This window comes from Neophocaena asiaeorientalis, unplaced genomic scaffold (assembly GCF_003031525.2).
Source record: "Neophocaena asiaeorientalis asiaeorientalis breed wild unplaced genomic scaffold, Neophocaena_asiaeorientalis_V1.1 scaffold4, whole genome shotgun sequence".
Classification (NCBI taxonomy): Eukaryota; Metazoa; Chordata; class Mammalia; order Artiodactyla; family Phocoenidae; genus Neophocaena; species Neophocaena asiaeorientalis.
The window spans coordinates 2776685-2794932 of NW_020173682.1; the positions used below are offsets into that span (position 1 = coordinate 2776685).

Here is an 18248-nt window from a genome sequence, read left to right on the forward strand (position 1 = left end):
CCGCCGGACCGGCTCTGAGCCGGGGTGGGAGTGGGGGGCGTGGGAGGGGACGCTCCGCCCCTGCCTCCCCCGTGACCCGCCTCGGCACCTGGGCGTTGCGCCGCGCGGCCGGCTCCGCTCCCCTCGTGGCCCTGGCCAAGGCTTGCCTGGACCCCTCGGCCCCTGCCGAAGAGAGCGCGCTGGGGACGCGAAAGTTTTTATTTGTCCCTTGGCCCTGAAATGTGAGCCGTCTCGGGGAGCTCCGGGACCACCTTCAGTATTAGCGGTTTCTGGGGAGATTCCGGTTTTCTGCTCGTCGTGAAATAGGAGATGTCAGTTGCAGGCGCTGGGCGCGGATAAGGTGGCTTTTACGGAAGGCTTTGGCAGGTACCGTTTGGATTACAGACGCCTGCAGTTCTCAGCGGTAAGGAGTCTCTCAACTTCTATCCTAGCAGGGAAACGACTTGAGACTCCTAACGGTGGGCTGCTTGGCGAGCCGCGGTGAAGAGGTCACGGTTACCTTTCAGGCATCACTTTTTGGAGAAGTGTGTCTTCTTTGCTTAGTGATATTGCCTTGTTGATTTCAAGCCTCCGTTTGCTAGATTGGAAAATGTGGGAAGATTATGTAGCTTTATGTTTATGTAAAATTTCTAAATACATAATTTATATATTTGTATATGCTCGAGAGAGCGTGTTCGTCTTCTTTACTGTAGTTACGGGGGCAGGAGTGGGCCACAGTGATGATAAAGTGTTCTGCTGCTTTGTTGTTTTGATAGGTGGTAGAAATAGACTGTTTTAGCTATGTTGATACTGTTAATAATGTTGGTTCTGGTGGCATGATCTTGGAGCTTTGCTGAACTTCCTTTTACCACTGGGAGTTAAGAGTGCAGACTTAAAACACATCATTCATTTGGATTTGAGACGGAGGAAAAATGTAGAAGGCAAACCACTTGTATCATCAGAAATCCACGTCTTTCATAGAGGAATTCCTTTCTTTCCTAGAGGTAAAACAGCTAGATTTTAGTCAGCCTCGGGCTGTTTGGCTGCACAAGCCCAGCGGGGGCATGTAACTAACCACCTACATTTCCATCTAGCCTCTGCCAGAGGACCTGAATTCTTACCAACCCCTGTCACATTTGTTCTAGACTCCTGATTTTATCTAGATACTCACCAGGTTACTTGAGAGAGAGAGAAGTGTACTCAGGGACTTCTGTTATTCTAGGATGAAGGTCTTGAATACTGATAGAGGAAAGGACTTTTAAACCCGCTTTTCTCTTTGATCTTCCTTCAAGGGTTTTTTGGGGTTTTGTTTTGTTTTGTTTTGAGTTTTTATTCTTATGATAAAAATAGAGTTCCTGAATTCCTGGAGATCAAACTTAGGGCAGACAGAAAGCATGACTGCATTCAGATAAGAGATACTGATTTACTTTGTGATTTATGTAGTTAAACGTAAGGCAACAAGTATTTGTGATGCAGCTGCCACACGGAAATGATTCAGATACGAGAAGACACACTTTCTGCCTTCAAAGAACGTACTTTCCAGTAGCTGCAAGGGTGACAAAGCGATGACAGTCATACAGCATGGGACGCTAAGAGAAGTACTGAATCTTAGATGGTTGCAAAGGAGCCGAGAACACAAGTACTCCATTTGGAGTAATCTGTAAGGGCTTCATGCAAGAAGCGGCATTTGAGAAGGGATTTGAAGGATGGGCCAGATTTCAACAGACTTTCAGAGAGATGGTAAGGAGCTATTCAGGACACCAAGTCACAGCAGTTAGAAGTCTGATATGTTCGTAATCCCCGGTTTGGAAAGAGCGTGGACAGGTACAGATTGGGCATAATCAAGCAGAAGTCTGACAGTCTGTGGCAATTTGAGGCCACATCTTGGAGGCTTTGGAACCTGCAATGTATTGAAAAACAGAGAACCTTGGAAGGGGTTCAGGGAAGGCGTAGTGTAAGAGCTCATGGGGAAGATTCTCCTGGGAGTGTTCTGTAAGGTGCTTTGGGGTCTTGGGAGTCTAGAGGTGGAGCTGCCAGAACGGAGATTGATGTAACGGTTTGGACAAGAGGTAATAAGGTCTAAACTGAAAAGAGAGAAAAGATAATAGATAGGACAGAACTACAGATGGACACATTCCAGAGACCCAGGCCACAGGAATTGCAAGTGATGGAATGAGAGAGGGAGGGAGGAATGCATATTAGAAGCGGGTAAGAGGTATAAATATTCAGCTGTATCAGCGTCCATCTCCTTGCTCTCTCTACCTTCCAAAAATGAAAGCAGTTTTCCTTGAATCGTGTTCATATCACAGCCATTATTTGGGGGAAACATTGCCTTGTTTATTTGAGATCTAATAACTCATGACATCACAGGGCAGTGAAAACTTGGCAAGGCACCTCTTCCATGTCTCTGGGCAGGCCAGGCCAGCAGTAAAACGGCCTGAGGAAAAAAGGCCGTCTCTGGAGCATCTCTCTGTTTTGTGACACCAAGTCATAGTAATTCTCCTGAGAAATGGAATTTTCATTTGCCAACAGTGTCTCTCAGCAATCGTGGGTTTTAAGAAGCCTTTCTCTTTCACCTCTGGAGTACATTGGGAGTCCTATATGAGCAAAGCAAAAGATGGAGCTTCACAGACTGCCCATTGTTCTTTTTTATGTCAAAAATCCTGCCTAGGGAGGGGGCACCCTCATATACTCCAACCCCTTCCCCCCAGCACACGGTCATAAACAAAATAGATCTATTTCCTACATGAGAAGTGAGTGACAGCCTAACTGCAAAGTCCTGAAAGTTCAGGTCTAAACAAATTGCATCCCTTTTTTAGGTAACCTGTTGAACAGTTTCAGTGCAAACTTGGACACAGTCTGCCTCCAAAGTCGAGGTGCTAACCGAACGCTGTCCCTCCAAAGCTCCAAATCTGTACTGTCCTCCATGGTAGCCACTAGTCACATGTGGTTTCTGAGCACTCGAAATGTGGCTAGTCTGAACTGAGATGTGCTATAAATATAAAATACACATTTTAAAATACATAAAAATACAGATAAAATAAGTACACAGACTACAGATCAACTAAAAATGCAGGTAAACTAAAAATATACAATACAGATTTCAGAGACTTCATAGGAAACAAAGAATATTATTCTGCATGTCATTAGTACTCTTACATCAACTGTGCGTCACAGTGGTAATATTTTTGATACATTAGGTTAAGTCAGATACGCTATTCCAGTTCATTTGACCTGTTGCCTCTTCACAGCGCTACTACAAAATTCCTCTTATGTATGTGACTTCTATTTCTATTGGACAGGGTTAGTCTAAAGTACAGCCCTGGGAATTCTCCAGGGAGTTGGCCAGATCTGGATGGAGGCTGGGTGTATGCAAAATCTGGGTGAAGGGAGCTGAGTCTAGGATGGCAGCAGAGGAGGAAAAGAGTGAGAAGGAGAGCCGTATCTCAGCACTTCAGGCCTTAAAGAGAGGGTAACCAGCACCTGCCATCGCACCTGGAGGTGAACAGGCAGTAAGCAGACGGCCTGTTTGCTTTGCTCCTGGCAGCAGCCTGAATCGTGGAGCCAGGCGGTGCTTTATCTGAAAAGAGCGGCAGCCCTTCCCCCCAGGTCAATACCACTTTCCAGAAACTTTGCCAGACACTTCCAGGTCCAATTCGGTCTTTGAGGTCTCTCAGCATAATGCACGTGGGTACTGGGCTTTACGTTTTGCTGCCCCCTTTTCTCCTGACCCCCATCACTTGCCCCTTCAGTGGGATTTTGCTCTGATGCTGCCCGGGAGAAATTTTAAAACCTGCTCATCAGAATTTCTGAGGGTGTTTTAAAATGCGAGACATAATATCTGATGATTTGAGTGATTGGAGGTTGAGTTAGCCGTGTGGTTTTATGTTCCCGTTCTTTTTGTCTTTCCTTTTGTGTGAAGAATTAGTTTACCTGTTGCTCTACCTGATTGCATTGTGTTATGCAGTCTGTAGCCTCGGTCCTTTCAAGAGAAGCTGAGCAAAATATGTTAACCCTGAGGGGGGTGGGTAGGGGGTGGTCCTCTTTGGTTCTGTGACCATGGGGATATGTCTGAATCCTACCAAGAGTCTATGGCACACACGGACTTTCACAGTAACAGGGAGTTCCAGTTAATTATGACACCTTAATTAAGTGACTGGGTCTGTCTTAGAATTCTTTCCAAAGCTGGCTGGAGGTATAGATTGTGAAGAAGGCAAGCTTGGCCCCTGGGCATCTCCCACCCTGGCCTCGTCCCCTCTCCCTTCTCTACCTGCAAGACCCCCAAAAGAGCGCTATTTATGCTGCTTCTTGAGTCCTTTCTGCTTTTGTGTAAACTGATCCATATAGAGAACTTGATTCCCCTCTTTCTAGGGAAAGAATCTCAGTGACTTCTCCCCTAGTGAAAGATCTGACAGCCTCATTCACGCTAAAGTGTTGACAGATGAGGACATTTCATGTCTGATTCCTCTCCATATTCCTCTCCAGTTAGTTTCGGCTTCCTTCGCTTCCGACTCTAAAATGAGGAAAGTCTGCAGTTCGAAGGGATAAATATCAATGAATGCTGATCAAGAGGGATAGAAATTAATTTCAGGCATCAGCATTTTGCTCACGGGGAGCAATTCATAGGTAGGAGAACTGTCACCTTATTCATCAACCACGGAAGTGACATTTTTAAAGCTGCCCCCAGGGGCCGCCAAGCCAACTTTGTGTGCAAGGCTGGGCTGAAGTCTCCACTTAACTGGCAGCTTCTGTAATTAACTGTTACCGTCTACTTCAGTCATGCAGAAATTAGATTTCAACTACCTGTGGAAGTGTGACCATTTATTTGCTGATTTTTAAGATTACGGTCCAATTTGAAAAGTATTTAGTGTCAAAGAAGACCGTCATTCACATGAAACTGATATTAACATCTGGATGAATGGTGGAGATCTTTTTAATAAGTCATTTATATATTTGTGGCAATTTCTTTCTGGTTTCTGAAATCTTACTTAATTTGGCTGATGTTTTAGGAGGAGTAAAGGAATTCAAACGTATGGTTTTCTTTTTTCCTATTTGCTGTGGTGACTTCACTGGTTTTTTTAATTACGCTGTATATAGCCAAGAGGCAATTGAGTGGGAATCAGTGACTTTTCAGACTGTGTTCCATAAGGATGTAGGGGTCTGCATATATCATGGAGAGTATTATGGGGTACACTTAGCCCTCTGGACATACCCCCTGTCTCTTCTTCCTTTTACTTCCTGAAACTCTGGCTCTAATTATTAATTGTTTCGTATATCAGATGTTTATATACTTAGTGTTGTTAAAAAATTTTTTTAGAAACCCCATTAGTCGTAAAAGTAGCTGCATTTGAAGTAGCCAATTAAGAAAACTATACTTCTTTTCCACATTTAGGCAACTAAATATTTGAATACTTAATCTTTCCTGTCTTTTATTATTTGGGTGAGGGTTGGGCTTCACTTTTTTTAAAAAAATTCCTTCGTACGAAACACTCTGGTCCTTATTTTCCAGAATTTTGAATCACTAATACACAAGTCATTTTAGTCAGATGGACTTAATTTTAAATATGCATGGACTTAAAGGCAACTTCATTTGGTAATGGTGGTATAAATTTTCACCAGCCTTTTCTAAAGTACATAAAAATGGACTATTAACTTTGCAGAAGTTGCTTTAACTTTGCTTCTTCTTGATCCTGGATATTGTTATAAAAAGTAACTAGTCATTGAGGTGTCATTTTTGACAGTTAAAGTTTTTTCAAAAAAGATTATAAGAGAGAAATTACTGCTGAAATTAGTAAATAGAATAGAGGTGTAATTAAGCATGTCTATTTTGGTTTTAAATAAATATATATAATAAACAGGAATTTGATTTAACACTATTAAGCAGAAACACTTTGAATAAATCACCCCTCCTGCGTTTCAGTGATTGAAGAACAAGATATTTTTTCTCAAAACTATCACCAGTTTGTGTGTAATTCAGTACGCCATCATTTTTTCTGTTTCTTAGTACGGTTGGAACCTGTAATAATCCAATGCAGACAGACACATTGCATTGGTAGCTAAGTACACCTGAAACCATGTTTGTGAACAGTGTTGCCAGGGGCCTGGAAAAATTAAAGTGACTTTTTAAATGTGTCTCATTTTTCTGCAGAGAACTGCAGCCTCCCCTGGGACTGGCTGTCTTAAATATTGTGTGGTTCTCACAGTGCCTGCCGGGCAATGTCAGCAGCCATGAAAAAGTTTATACTCCAAAGCAGCTGAATAGTAAAAACATACTTACCATTGAAAATCCGAAATAAATGATAATGATGGAATTTCAAAGAAGCTTTTTCCATTCATGTCCAAATGATGCTGGAAGGACACGGGGACATTGGGATGAGAGAATATTTCGTCTTTGTTCTGAAAAATAATTTATGCTCTGAATGAAGATACATAGTGTATTTGACACAGATTTGCTCTCACCTTCCCCCAAGGAAACATGTTAGGCCTTGAAAATGCTTTCAAGGTAATAAGTATTTTTCCATATGGAATAATATAAAAAAGGTTTCTTTTAATTTTAAGGAAACTTTCAGACTTTAAACGTTGTAGGCCTTGGAAGACACATTTGTCTAAACCTTTCTGTAAAAATTGGAAAAGGAAGACCATTGTTGAAAGAATGTTATTCTTCAACAGTTTACGGAATAATGTTTACAGAAGTGAGAAGAACGTGCTGTTACGTGAAGAGAACCTTGTATTATGAAAGCCCAGCCTAGATTGTCTTTCCTTTTATGAAGCCGAGTTAATTAAATGCCATGGAAACACATTTGTATTATATAAATCCCTTCGATACTTGGAAGAGAACAAACATATTTAAGACAAATTTTTGCTTTAAAATTATACCACCCCCTCACTGAGTGCAAATTCATCTAAATTGCTCACAACACAAATGTTTGTAAGAGATTTCGGCTTGCCTAAGTGCTACGTATATTATTGTTTATAAAATATTTCCATTTTAATGAAAACCATATGAATGTATAAAATATAACAAAAGTCTCATTTGTAAAACCTGGACATGGTGCTTTTCAAAAAAGCAAACTTGTAAATTCTGATCATCTAATGAAGTCTCTGTGGGCCTAATCCCTCTAAACATGTTATACATTTTAGCCCAGTTTTTCTCCACTCTTCTCACTCTTACGTGGGTATCACTTTTTTAAATATTATTTTGAGTCCTTACCGTGTGCTAGGTCTTATACTAACTGCTATAAATACATTCCTTCATTTAATACCTATAAACCACCCTGGGAGGCAAGCCTTAATATCCCCATTTTTTTTTTTTTTTTTTTTTTTTTTTTTTTTTGACGAACTCTCAACCACTGCGCCACCAGGGAAGCCCAATATCCCCATTTTTAAGGTCAGCTATAGTAGGATTCCCGCCTGTGTATATTTATCTGGAAAGCTCGGTGTTGAGCTATTTTTCACTTATATTTTAATGTGTAATTTTCTCAATAACTTTATCCATGCCTAGAATTAACCGTAGATGAATGCATAGTTTAGTCTTCATGTTGCTCTCAGTGTAAGCTGTAGGTATATTAGAAGAAGCAAGTTCATTTGTAGATGTTTGTGCTTGGCCCTAACCTGTTACTGAGACAAATTGTCTTACCTTTAACATCCTGTTCTTAAATGCTACCTTCTTCTTCTTATTATTACTATTCCATAACATTTATTTTTTACCTTCTCAGCAAAATAATTAAGTGGTTAAAAAGCAAGCTTTTGGGATAAACAATAGGGTCCTACTGTCTAGCACAGGGAACTATGTTCAGTATCCTCTGATAAACCATCATGGAAAAGAATATGAAAAGAACATGTATATGTATAACTGAGTCACTTTGCTGTACAGCAAAAACCAACACAATGTTGTAAATCGACTATACTTCAATAAAATTAAGAAAAAATAAACTGTGCTGAAAACCATGCTTTTCCAGAGCAGTTCCTCAGAGCTATCTGAGAGGCTGTCTTTCAGGCTATAGTCCTCGGTTTGGCTCAAATAAAACTCTTTTCTACTCCTATTAATAATAAAAAAAAAAAACCACAATCTTTTCACTTCATATTCAAACATTACAACAATGGGCCAGAAAATTGTACAAAGTATTTTAATTTTGTATAATTCGCTACCACTTCTATAGCTGTTTCAACATCTCTCAAAACATTCTCTAGATCCATCCAATAATGTGAAGAGTTGGCACCGGGCTTCATTCATATTCCATCTAGATCAATCTATCTATCAACTAATCTATCTATCTATCCATCTGTCTATCATCTATCTCTCAACTATCTAATCTATCTACCTACCTATGTAAAGGTAATCAGAATTCATACTGTCAAATGTTCCTCAGCCACCATGTGCAAGGACCACCCCAGTATAGGAATACCTGTGGAATTACAAATTAAGACATGAAAAGAAGCAAACACTGGCTGTTGAGCGCCCCTGGGAACAGTACTTCATTATGCACGAACCTACCGCCTTCATGCTCTCCGAAGGGTTCTGACCATCTGAGTTACTCTCCCCTCTCGGTACAACTGCCACAGTCCCTCCTGCACAGAAATGCTTATTTTTTTTTAATGCCTTATCTTTAGTGGCCATTGCCTCTTAACCACAGATATGCTAACAGAGAGCATAAATTGTTTTAATTCATCAGTTATGAATTGCTTTTTCCAGAAACCTCTCCTCCCTATCAACTCACTGAATTGAAATAAATATTTGTGATTCCACCAATAACTTTTTTAAAATTTTATTTTATTGAAGTATAGTTGAATTACAGTGTTGTGTTAATTTCCACTCTACAGCAAAGTGACTCAGTTAGACATATGTGTGTATATATATATATATATATATATATATATATATATATATACACATTCTTTGTCATATTCTTTTCCATTATGGTTTGTCCCAGGAGATTGGATATAGTTCCCTGTGCTGTACAGTAGGACCTTGTTGTTGATCCATCCTACATATAATAGTTTGCCTCTGCTAATCCCAAACTCCCACTCCATCCCTCCCCCACCCCCTCTCACCCCCCACAACCACATGTCTGTTCTCCATGTCTGTGAGTCTGTTTCTGTTTCGTAGATAAGTTCATTGTGTCATATTTCAGATTCCACATACAAGTGATCTCATATGGTCACCAATAACTTTATAATCATGCCCATATGATGACAATCCTTTCTTTGCGTTGATCTAGAACATTGTCTAGAGCTAGGTCTAGATTCCTGTGTGAGAGTCTAATAATAATCTCATTTGTCTTTTTGTCTTCTTTTTTGTAGTCATATGGAAAAGGAGCCAGAAGGAAAAACAGATTTAAAGGATCCGATGGGAGCACTTCTTCTGACACTACCTCAAATAGTTTCGTTCGCCAGGTAAGGGTGCTCTTAAATTCATGGTTTGGAGAAGTCTGTGACAATGAATTCACTTCTGGTTTCTTTAGAGGTGGTCTTACAGCGTCATCCCTATGATTTATACGGTATTATTGTACTTGCTCTTAGCTGAAGTGAAAGTTGTGCCGTTGAATGTCCTAATTAATATATTTAAATTTTAAGTGAGACCGTATGTGTCATAATTACACTCTCCTGGCAAGTTGGGGAAAGAGAAATGCAAACTTCATTACAGAGGATTTCTTCAGAACAGCATGAATGAACCCCAGGAGAAATGATTCCAGGCTTGGGGGGTTGGCGGGGGGTGGGGGTAGGGAGACAGGCAGTGGGCATCCGTACCACCAGCTGTGAAGTTGGGATACTGGTCTTCCTCCAGCTGGAGTTTTCTTTTTCCCACCTGGGGCTTGAATTGTAAAAGAGAAGATTGGCTCTGCTCTTGAAACGGTCGAGGCTAGTAAAGTCAAGTAGAGCACATGGTATCTTGGAGGCATAACTGAAACTGCTTTGGAGACAGAGGCTTCATCTTAGTTAAGGTGGATTCCTGCCCAGGAGTTTGGAACTGCCCCCTAGGCAGTGTCAGGATCCCTGACGTGGAAACGCTCTCATCCGTGGTTACAGAAAGGACTTTCATTCCCAGAGGAAGAGTAGAGGCAGCCAGATCTCGGAGGATAATAGGTTCCAGGTGAGGCTAAAGTCTCATCAGGTGTAGGTGTGCCGTCTCTTCATCTGATGCTTCTGGGTGGAGAGGAAGTGGGGGAGGAGCGTGCTAGAGAGAACCCGCTTTCCTGGGTGAAGGACCACCCCTTTTTGGCTAGCAGGCTCGGAAATCATCTCTGGTCTGTGAGCGCTGGCTCCTCAAGAGACGGCTGGCAACTGCAAGAGCTGCTTCCTCTCTACCGGAAGGAAGCCATTTTCCCCACTGCTCTGGGGGTCCTTTCCCCGCGTCTCTCCCCGCAGTTAGTTAGCAGCAGTTCGGCCCAAACATGTCGACCTGTAGCGTCCGTGAGGATTTTGTCCTTGGCTTGTGGCTGCCTCCTTCCATTTCCCCAGCACAGACAAACGATGATCCGCCTCCAGCCATCCATTCCCTCCTTGCATCGTCAAGGGCGCCAACGGTAAGTCTGAGTAACTTACAAAAGAACTTTGGTTGTGGTCTCCGCTCGTTGGGATTGTTTCGGTTGTGGGAAGGTGGAAAGAGACAGCTGGTTAACAAGGAGAGGAGCTTTTGTGTGGCTAAGAGACATTTGGAAAGAGAAAGGAAGATGAAACCACGTGAGGGCCCAACCTGGAGCCATGTTCTGATGGTGGCAGAGGAGCTGGGAGGGGTGCGAGGGGCGCTAAAGGTGTGTGCGTGGGCCTGGCCTTGTCGTGGGCAGAATTCAGGCATCAGGGTACTCGGTCTGAGTGAAGAGCCTTGAGAAATAGTGACTTAGCTAAGGTGAGCCTCTTAAAGGAAGGTCGCTCAAGGCCTTTCCCATTTCAAGCCACCATATTTATTCTGCCTCTGGGACCGAGAGGTTGACCCTGGGGAGTAATCATCTCAGGACTGAACGCTGGAGTACCTGAAGCAGAAACAAATAAGCTTTTTAGGACCCGTAGAGACTGCAGCAAAGCCACACAAAATGACAGACAGCTGGTTGAAGCTGCATGGAAAGAAAAGCCGCCATGTTTCAAGTGTGCGAGATATTGTGATAGAAATAAATTAGGGCTCATTGAGCTCTGTAAAAATGTCTTTTAAAGGCAGTCGCCGGGTACCATTTTCCAATTGTCTTGTTGGCTGTGAATTCCCCTGGTCCTGGAGTTTTTTTGTTTTTTTTTTTTTGTCCTGGAGTTTTGATAACTTAATCCGGAAGGTTAGGAGGGATTGCTACACTGGATACGGTAACTGGAATTTGTTTTTCCTTGTGATAATTTCCTTCTGACTTTGTGTTCTCGGTGACGTATGAGATTCTGTGCGTGAAACACAGTTATAAACGATAAAAGAGAGCTACGGAACGGCTTACTATCAATTTAGATATATATTGCCATGTTTTGGCATGTCAGAAGACTGAAAAAAAAAATCTATCCTAAAAGTCTGTCTCCTTGAAACAAAGACCCAGCTCCTTGAACCTCAGCATAATGAGGTGCCTGCTGTAGCCTGGATTTGGGGTTCTGATTATACAGGCATCATGAACCCTGAACTGCCAGCTTGTTTCTATCACAGAAGGAAAACCAGAGTCTTTGGCAAGGATGCCGAGTCAAACACTGTATTTTTCCTTTGGTAATTTAATCTCTGTTCTGTTAGAGCCACATTCATATTTTGCTATCATTTGAAAAATAAGCAAAAGCCACTATGGCGTAGCTAAATATTTAATAGGTTATGGTTTCATCAGAGGATCTGCAGAAACGCGGGGTAGGTAGTAACAACAAGTATATGTTAGATTAAATCATTTGAAAGCCCTCCTTTTGAATGTTTTTTTATCATCAGCAATTGATTTGTTAAACAGGTGACATGCATCCGTATATATTACTTGTCTGTGGCTAGGGCATGTGTGTGATTGGTATTGGAATGGTGTTTGGTCCATATCACTGGGTTCTATTTAAAAATATAATTCGATTTTATTCCTGCCCTTGAATTAAAAATACTTTCCATATAATTTTGAAAATCTTAGACTTACATTTTCACAACCTGTATATTACCAAGACTTTTTAAACTTGGTCCTTTTAGGTGGTCTTAATAATAATGAGATTTAAATATTTTAGAGGTTGAAAATGTGAACAGTTTACATAAAGAGAAGGAATTTTTATTTTTTTATTAACCGAGAATAGGGGACCCTTCCCAAATCCATATGTTGAAGCCCTAACCCCCAATGTGACTGTACTTGGAGATGGGGTCTTTAGAGAGGTAGTTAAGGTTAAACGAGGTCATAAGAATGGGGCCCTAATCTCGTAGAACCAGTGTCTCTACAAAGAAGAGATGCACACAAAAATAGGCCATCGAGAGGATGGGGGGGAGAAGATAGCTGACCCCAAGCCAAGGAGAGAGGTCTCCCCAGGAGCCAACCCTGCCAGCACCATGGCCTTGGGCTTCAAGCCTCCAGACTGTGGGAAAATGTATTTCTGTTGTTCTGTTACAGCAGCCCTGGTAAACTAATACAGAAATGTACACAATTGGGCTTGGAAGTAGGCCAATTTTTTTAACTTTTAAAATATTCTTGGGAATTCCCTGGTGGTCCAGTGGTTAGGACTCCACGCTTTAACTGCCAAGCGCCAGGGTTCAGTCCCTGGTTGGGGAACTAAGATCCCACAAGCTGTGGGATCCACAAACAAATAAACGTTCTTATTGATACGTAACATGTATGCTGAAAGATGCACAAGTTATGAAGTGTTCAGTCTGGTAAGATTTCACAGTAAACACTCCTGTATAACCGACAGCCAGGTCAAGAACTACTATTACCAGCACCGAGGCGCCCCCTTTGACCCTTGCCAATCATTACTCCCTCCTTCCTCGCTGAAGGTAACCAACCACTGTCCCTACTTCTGAGACCATAAATTCACTTGGCCTGTTATGCAGATTTTATAGAAATGGAATCATTTTATGTCTGAATTCTTTCAGCCTTACCATTGTTATATTCGTCTATGTTGTATGTTTCAGTAACTGGTTCATTTTCTCTGCTGGACAGCCTTCCATTGGGTGAACATACAACAACTGATTTATCCCCCTACTGTTGCTAGACATTGAGTTGTTCTCCAGTTGGGTTTATTGAGAGCCATGCTGTGACATGCAGTCTTGTATCTACCTGTGGTCTACATATGAATGCATTCTTTGTTCAGTGAATAGAGTGGAACTCTGGGTCGTGCGTTCAACAGGTAGACACTGCAGAACACTCTTCCAAAGTTGTGAACTAGTTTTTACTCCCTCAAGCAGTGGAGGACAGTTTTAGTTGTTTCATAGCTTTGCCCACACTTGGTATTGTCGATGGTTTTTCATTTCAGTCGTTCTTATGACAGTGTAGTCATAACTTATTGTGGTATTAATATCCATTTCCCTGATAACTAAGCTACAGTTTACGTGTGGCTGGATCTAGGGAGCATTGTGTGATATATAATATATATATTTATAAGTGTATATATATTATATAAAATTAATATATATGTAAATTTAGGCTCTGAAAGATCTTATGATATGGAAGTATTTTATTACTCTCTATGGTAAATAGTCCATTAGTCATCGTAATTTGGCCTATGGCTCTTTGTTGGAAAATTATAACTGTAGGTTGGAATATGTTGGAACATACTGAATCCATTAGAACATGAGCATGAGTGAAGGCTACAAGTAAGAAGGTAAAAGGCATGGTTTTATTTTTTTCCAACCTTCTAGCTGTGTATTTCTAGCCATCCTGTGTTTGTGTCGCTCTAACTAATTCTTTCAGAAGATTCATTAGTCTTAAGGGAAGATTGCTTATAGATATGTTTCTGCTTTAGGCCCTCAAGCAGGAGAGCAGCTGCTGTAAAAGAACTTTTGTATTCTAGACCAAGGTTCCATTTTGGTAGTTGACCAGATCACTGTAAGCTCACCACATAACCCATCTTCTGGTTCTTCACATCAGCAGCCTACTTGAAGTCCGTGATATTTCAAAGATGGGGATGAGAGGATGCCTTCCCTCATGAGCTTAGTTCATTTCCCCCAGGACGTGGTTTCCATCCTGGAGCTCAGGGGAGGGGCTGAGTCCTGAGCAGTAAGTGTTGCCTCATGGCCACGGTCCACGGGGGTTGTCGGCTGCGTGTGGCAGATGTTCATGGGGCTTCCCGTGGACGGACTGTGGGAAACCAGGTTGCTGTTGGTTCTACTCTACGGAAGGTTGTTGCGAAGTCACAGCCTAGCTCACCTGGTATATCAAATGCTTCAAAGGCAGAATGGGTTCACAACATGCTGAACTTAGAATTTCCATAGTTCTTTTTTATGTAAATTATGATGTTAGGAGATTTATTTCAAAGGTTTTTCTTCAAGAAGCAGCGTAGTGATAAGACCGCTGAAGCCAGTCTACCTGAGGCTGGATTCTGCCTCTGCCTTTTGTTTATTAGTTGGCTCTTGGACAAGTGACGGAATCTCTCTGTACCTCCATCTCAGCATCACCATCTGCGAAATAGTGGCCACCTCAAAAGTTGGTCGTAAGGGTTACATGAGTGAAAACTTGTAAATTTCTTAGAACGGTACCCGCTACCTAGTTAATACTATTTAAGAGTGTGTTATTCTTACTTATAAATATTATTACCTATTTAGAACATGAGTTAAAACCTGAATAGGAAGTAGACCATGGCAGAAGAAGTAACAATAATGGTTATTGACTGTTACGGTTATTTGCTGTATCTTCTGTCTGTGGCTCCATTTTACAGATGAGACCGTTGAGACACAGAGCAGTAACTTGTCCGCAGTCACGCAACAAGTAAAGTTGGAGTCAGAATTTGAATCCAGGGGGCTGACTAGATCCTTGCTGTCCTGGGTTATGCTGCACTCCTTTGTAACAAATGCCGCGAATAAATGAAAATCAATTTCACATGTTTAGTTCTTTCAGCTAAGAAAGACTTGGAGAAAGACTCCTACCAGTGTTTTTAGGACAAACACAAAGTTATTCTTTTAACTTCCTTCCTTGTAGGAAGGTGAGGATGTCTCTAGCGCTGACAGTTTTCCCTGGCATCGTGATTTTAAAAAGAAAACATTAAGTATCAGTTTTTTACTTCTTTCATCAGAAGTTGCTCAGATTCCCAGTTGCTGTCACCATTTTAGCAGACTCTGTCATTGTTATTGGTCCTGAGAAGTAGAGAAGTATAATTGGAAGAGTGTTTATTTTTTCCTTTCTCCCGTGAAAGTCAAAGAAACACAAACTTTTTGGAATTGTGAAAGTCCCTTTTTTCTTTTTGTTTTTTTAAATAAACTTGGAAGTGAACTCAAGTCTGCATCACCTGCGGTCTCACACTGGTTGGTTTCGAGGTTTGACTGACGCTGATGTTGGCCCATGAATCTGGGTAGAGTTAGACATGTATATACAGCACCTGGGCTTAATCAGACCCCTTTAGAGATGATTTTTTGGTTCATTAGGGCTTGTGCTTTGTAAATAGGCACTTTAATTTTAATTTATTGAGGGGTGGAAAGAGTTAAACATGACTTATTGGCACCGTAATCAGAATTAATGAAGATTCTTGTTCAAATTGTTCATGTCCTAAAAGGTATTTAATACATCAAGCTGTGGTTATCTTTGATTTATTATTAAGACAGAAAGATATCCAGGCTGTCTTTGATTGGAGTATAAATTCTTTGTAGTCTTTGGCTCTGTGCTGTGAATAGATCCATCAATAAGAGAACTTCATTTCTCATAATAATAAACCTGGAAAGGCTACAGTTCTTAAAATCCTCTGCATTTCGTGCCCGGCGTAAATTTCTAGTTGATGAAGATAATTCCGTTTTCATAGAATTTAGCTCTTCCCCCCAACATCATCCAAAGAAAGGGGGAAAAAAAAATCCCGGAGATTTGTTGTCAGACATGGAGAAGGAGAGAGAAGAGGTGGACTAGATGTTTATTTTCGCACCAGTACCTAAGCAAGTAAATTAATTTACTGGAAGAAAACAGGAGGCTAGGAGTAGCAAGGCCCACCTGGCATTGAAGGATAGAACATTTGTGCTGTTCTTTTCAGGAGATTGTGTAAGAACTGCTAACTGTATAAATTCTTGGATTCTGCCAAGGTCAGGGAAACTATGTACATCCGCAAAGAAGAGCCGGTCATCAAAGTTAAAGCAGCTTGTGGGGTGCGGTGAGGGCAATGTTAGTAACTGCTCTTCAGTCCCATTACTTCCCTCTTCTATCCTCCTCTCCTCTTCTCTCTCTTTTTTTAGTTTCTTCATTTCCTTAAAGATGTGTTCGCCCTGGCTACGTTTATGTACCTGGCAGTATTCCTAAGATGAACAACACATGCTAAGGGGGTGACTGCCAGTTTGCTTTATTTCGATGATCCCACAGCCTGGCAGCTTTCATTCAGTGTTCAGGGTACCCCGTGATCTGAGCTCTCTTCTGTGCTCTGCTGAGTGTAGCCAGGACTCACCAACTGTCTCCACTGATCATTTTGATAGGTCACCCAACGGCACCAACTGGAGTCCTTTGTGCCCAAAGTTGAGCCTTAGAAATCAACAACTCTTCTTGGACTTTGCAAGCACCGTTATTTTGGTGGGGTTCACGGGGAAGAACTTTGCACCTGATCTGGGATTTTGCTCGCCAGTGTATGTTGCGATTGTCAGGAAGTAATCCTGTCGCGTCTAAGGGCTTCCAGGATACAAATTGGAATGACAGAATGGAATGAACCAAATCTTTAGCAGAAGGTTGCACGACACTTTTCAGAACACGGTATTCTAAACACATTCCATTGCTTTCCAGTACCATGTTCTCGGGGCTGCTTTTTTGGACCTTTTCTTCGTTCAGATTGGCTTTAAATACAAATGATTAATCACAGAGACACACGGTCTATTTTTTAGTTTTGTTTTGCAGAAGACAGATTAAACTGTGATAATGATTACAGACTCCAGGCCTGCATAGACTGATATGTTTAAGGTTGGATAAATCTTTCAGCCCTTACATACTGGCTTGTTGCCGTGTTAGGCTGTATTCGTCACAAACACAGCTATAAATAATAATGCAGTAGATTTATTGCCACTGTGATTTCCTGTAAATGTCTTTCTATCTTACTAGGCATTCATTTAGATTTTGTGAATGGCAGAATCTGTTCTGAGTCCTCTGAAGAGCTCTTCTTACATATATCATATAAAAATATCGAGCTCTTCAAAAAGTCCACTGTTCTTTCCGTGGTGTAGGCCTTTATGTTACTGAGAATGTTTTCCTTTTTTCTTTTAGTTGACATGAGTACTTACAAAGTATTTTTTAAAAGTTCTGTTTTGTACTTCACCATATCATGAGCTTTAACATGTATTTTTCAACATAATTTTTGTAGGAGAACAACGGCATGGTTATATACCAACCTTCCTCATTTTCAGATTGTTTTCATGTATTTGGAACACCTACCCTGTAAACTAGTTTTGATTAGGTTTCCTCATTATTAAAATAATTTTGGAGATAGATGCATATTTTATGTTTGCCTACCTTTTTTCCACTGAGATAAAAAAAAAAATCAATTTACAACCCAGAATCATTTCTGTAGGTGTTTTTAGTTTTTAGACTCTCAGATATATTTCAAATTATAATATACTTTCCACTTATGCCCCGTTTTCTTCCATTATTATTCATCTTCTGCCTGGCCAATCCATGTAAAGTCCTAGCTAAATTAGCCCCACTAAATTAATTGAAAACGTACCGGTGATCTAATATGGAGTAATTAGGATGGTTAAGAAAATGGGGTTCCATTAAACAGTGAACTTTCAATAACTTTTCCGAGTCGTGCTGAAGTGAAGCTCAGTTACTTCCCTCCAGGTTAACTGTTCACGTGTCTCAGGTCTTCACAGGCGTCATACCCAAGATAGTAGGCTGATCCAACCAAGGGATAGTTCTGTCTTTCCTATTCTGTCTTTCATAGGTGTAAATATCGTCAGCTTCTCTTTGTTCTCTATTAATTTGTTTCTGGAAATCTTCACTCCTGAAGATTATCAGATGCTAAAGAAGTCCTTTTTGAGAGTTTGGCTGATGTCTCAGAAATATTTACAATAGTTCAATTCAACAAGTATTCCCATCTTATCTCATCATTTTTCCACATTCACGACCAAGCATGTGTCTTTACTGCAAAGACCTGAGATGGAGAAAAGGAACGGTTTCTCCCACCCCGGCCCCGGATCTTATCATGATGCTTCCTTTCACCCTCTGCTTATTTTTTTTTTTTTTAGA

The 18248-nt window shown here is 41.0% G+C and overlaps 1 protein-coding gene across 3 annotated transcripts in view; it reads left to right on the forward strand.

Moving 5' to 3' along the window:
- Positions 1 to 18248, forward strand: part of CACNB2 (calcium voltage-gated channel auxiliary subunit beta 2) — a 396022-nt gene that overhangs the window by 298 nt on the left and 377476 nt on the right. For all 3 annotated transcript variants that reach the window (XM_024750058.1, XM_024750061.1, XM_024750060.1), the window contains exon 2: positions 9280 to 9372. In XM_024750058.1, coding sequence (XP_024605826.1) covers positions 9280 to 9372 — 93 coding nt within the window. The remainder of the gene's footprint in view (positions 1 to 9279; positions 9373 to 18248) is intronic.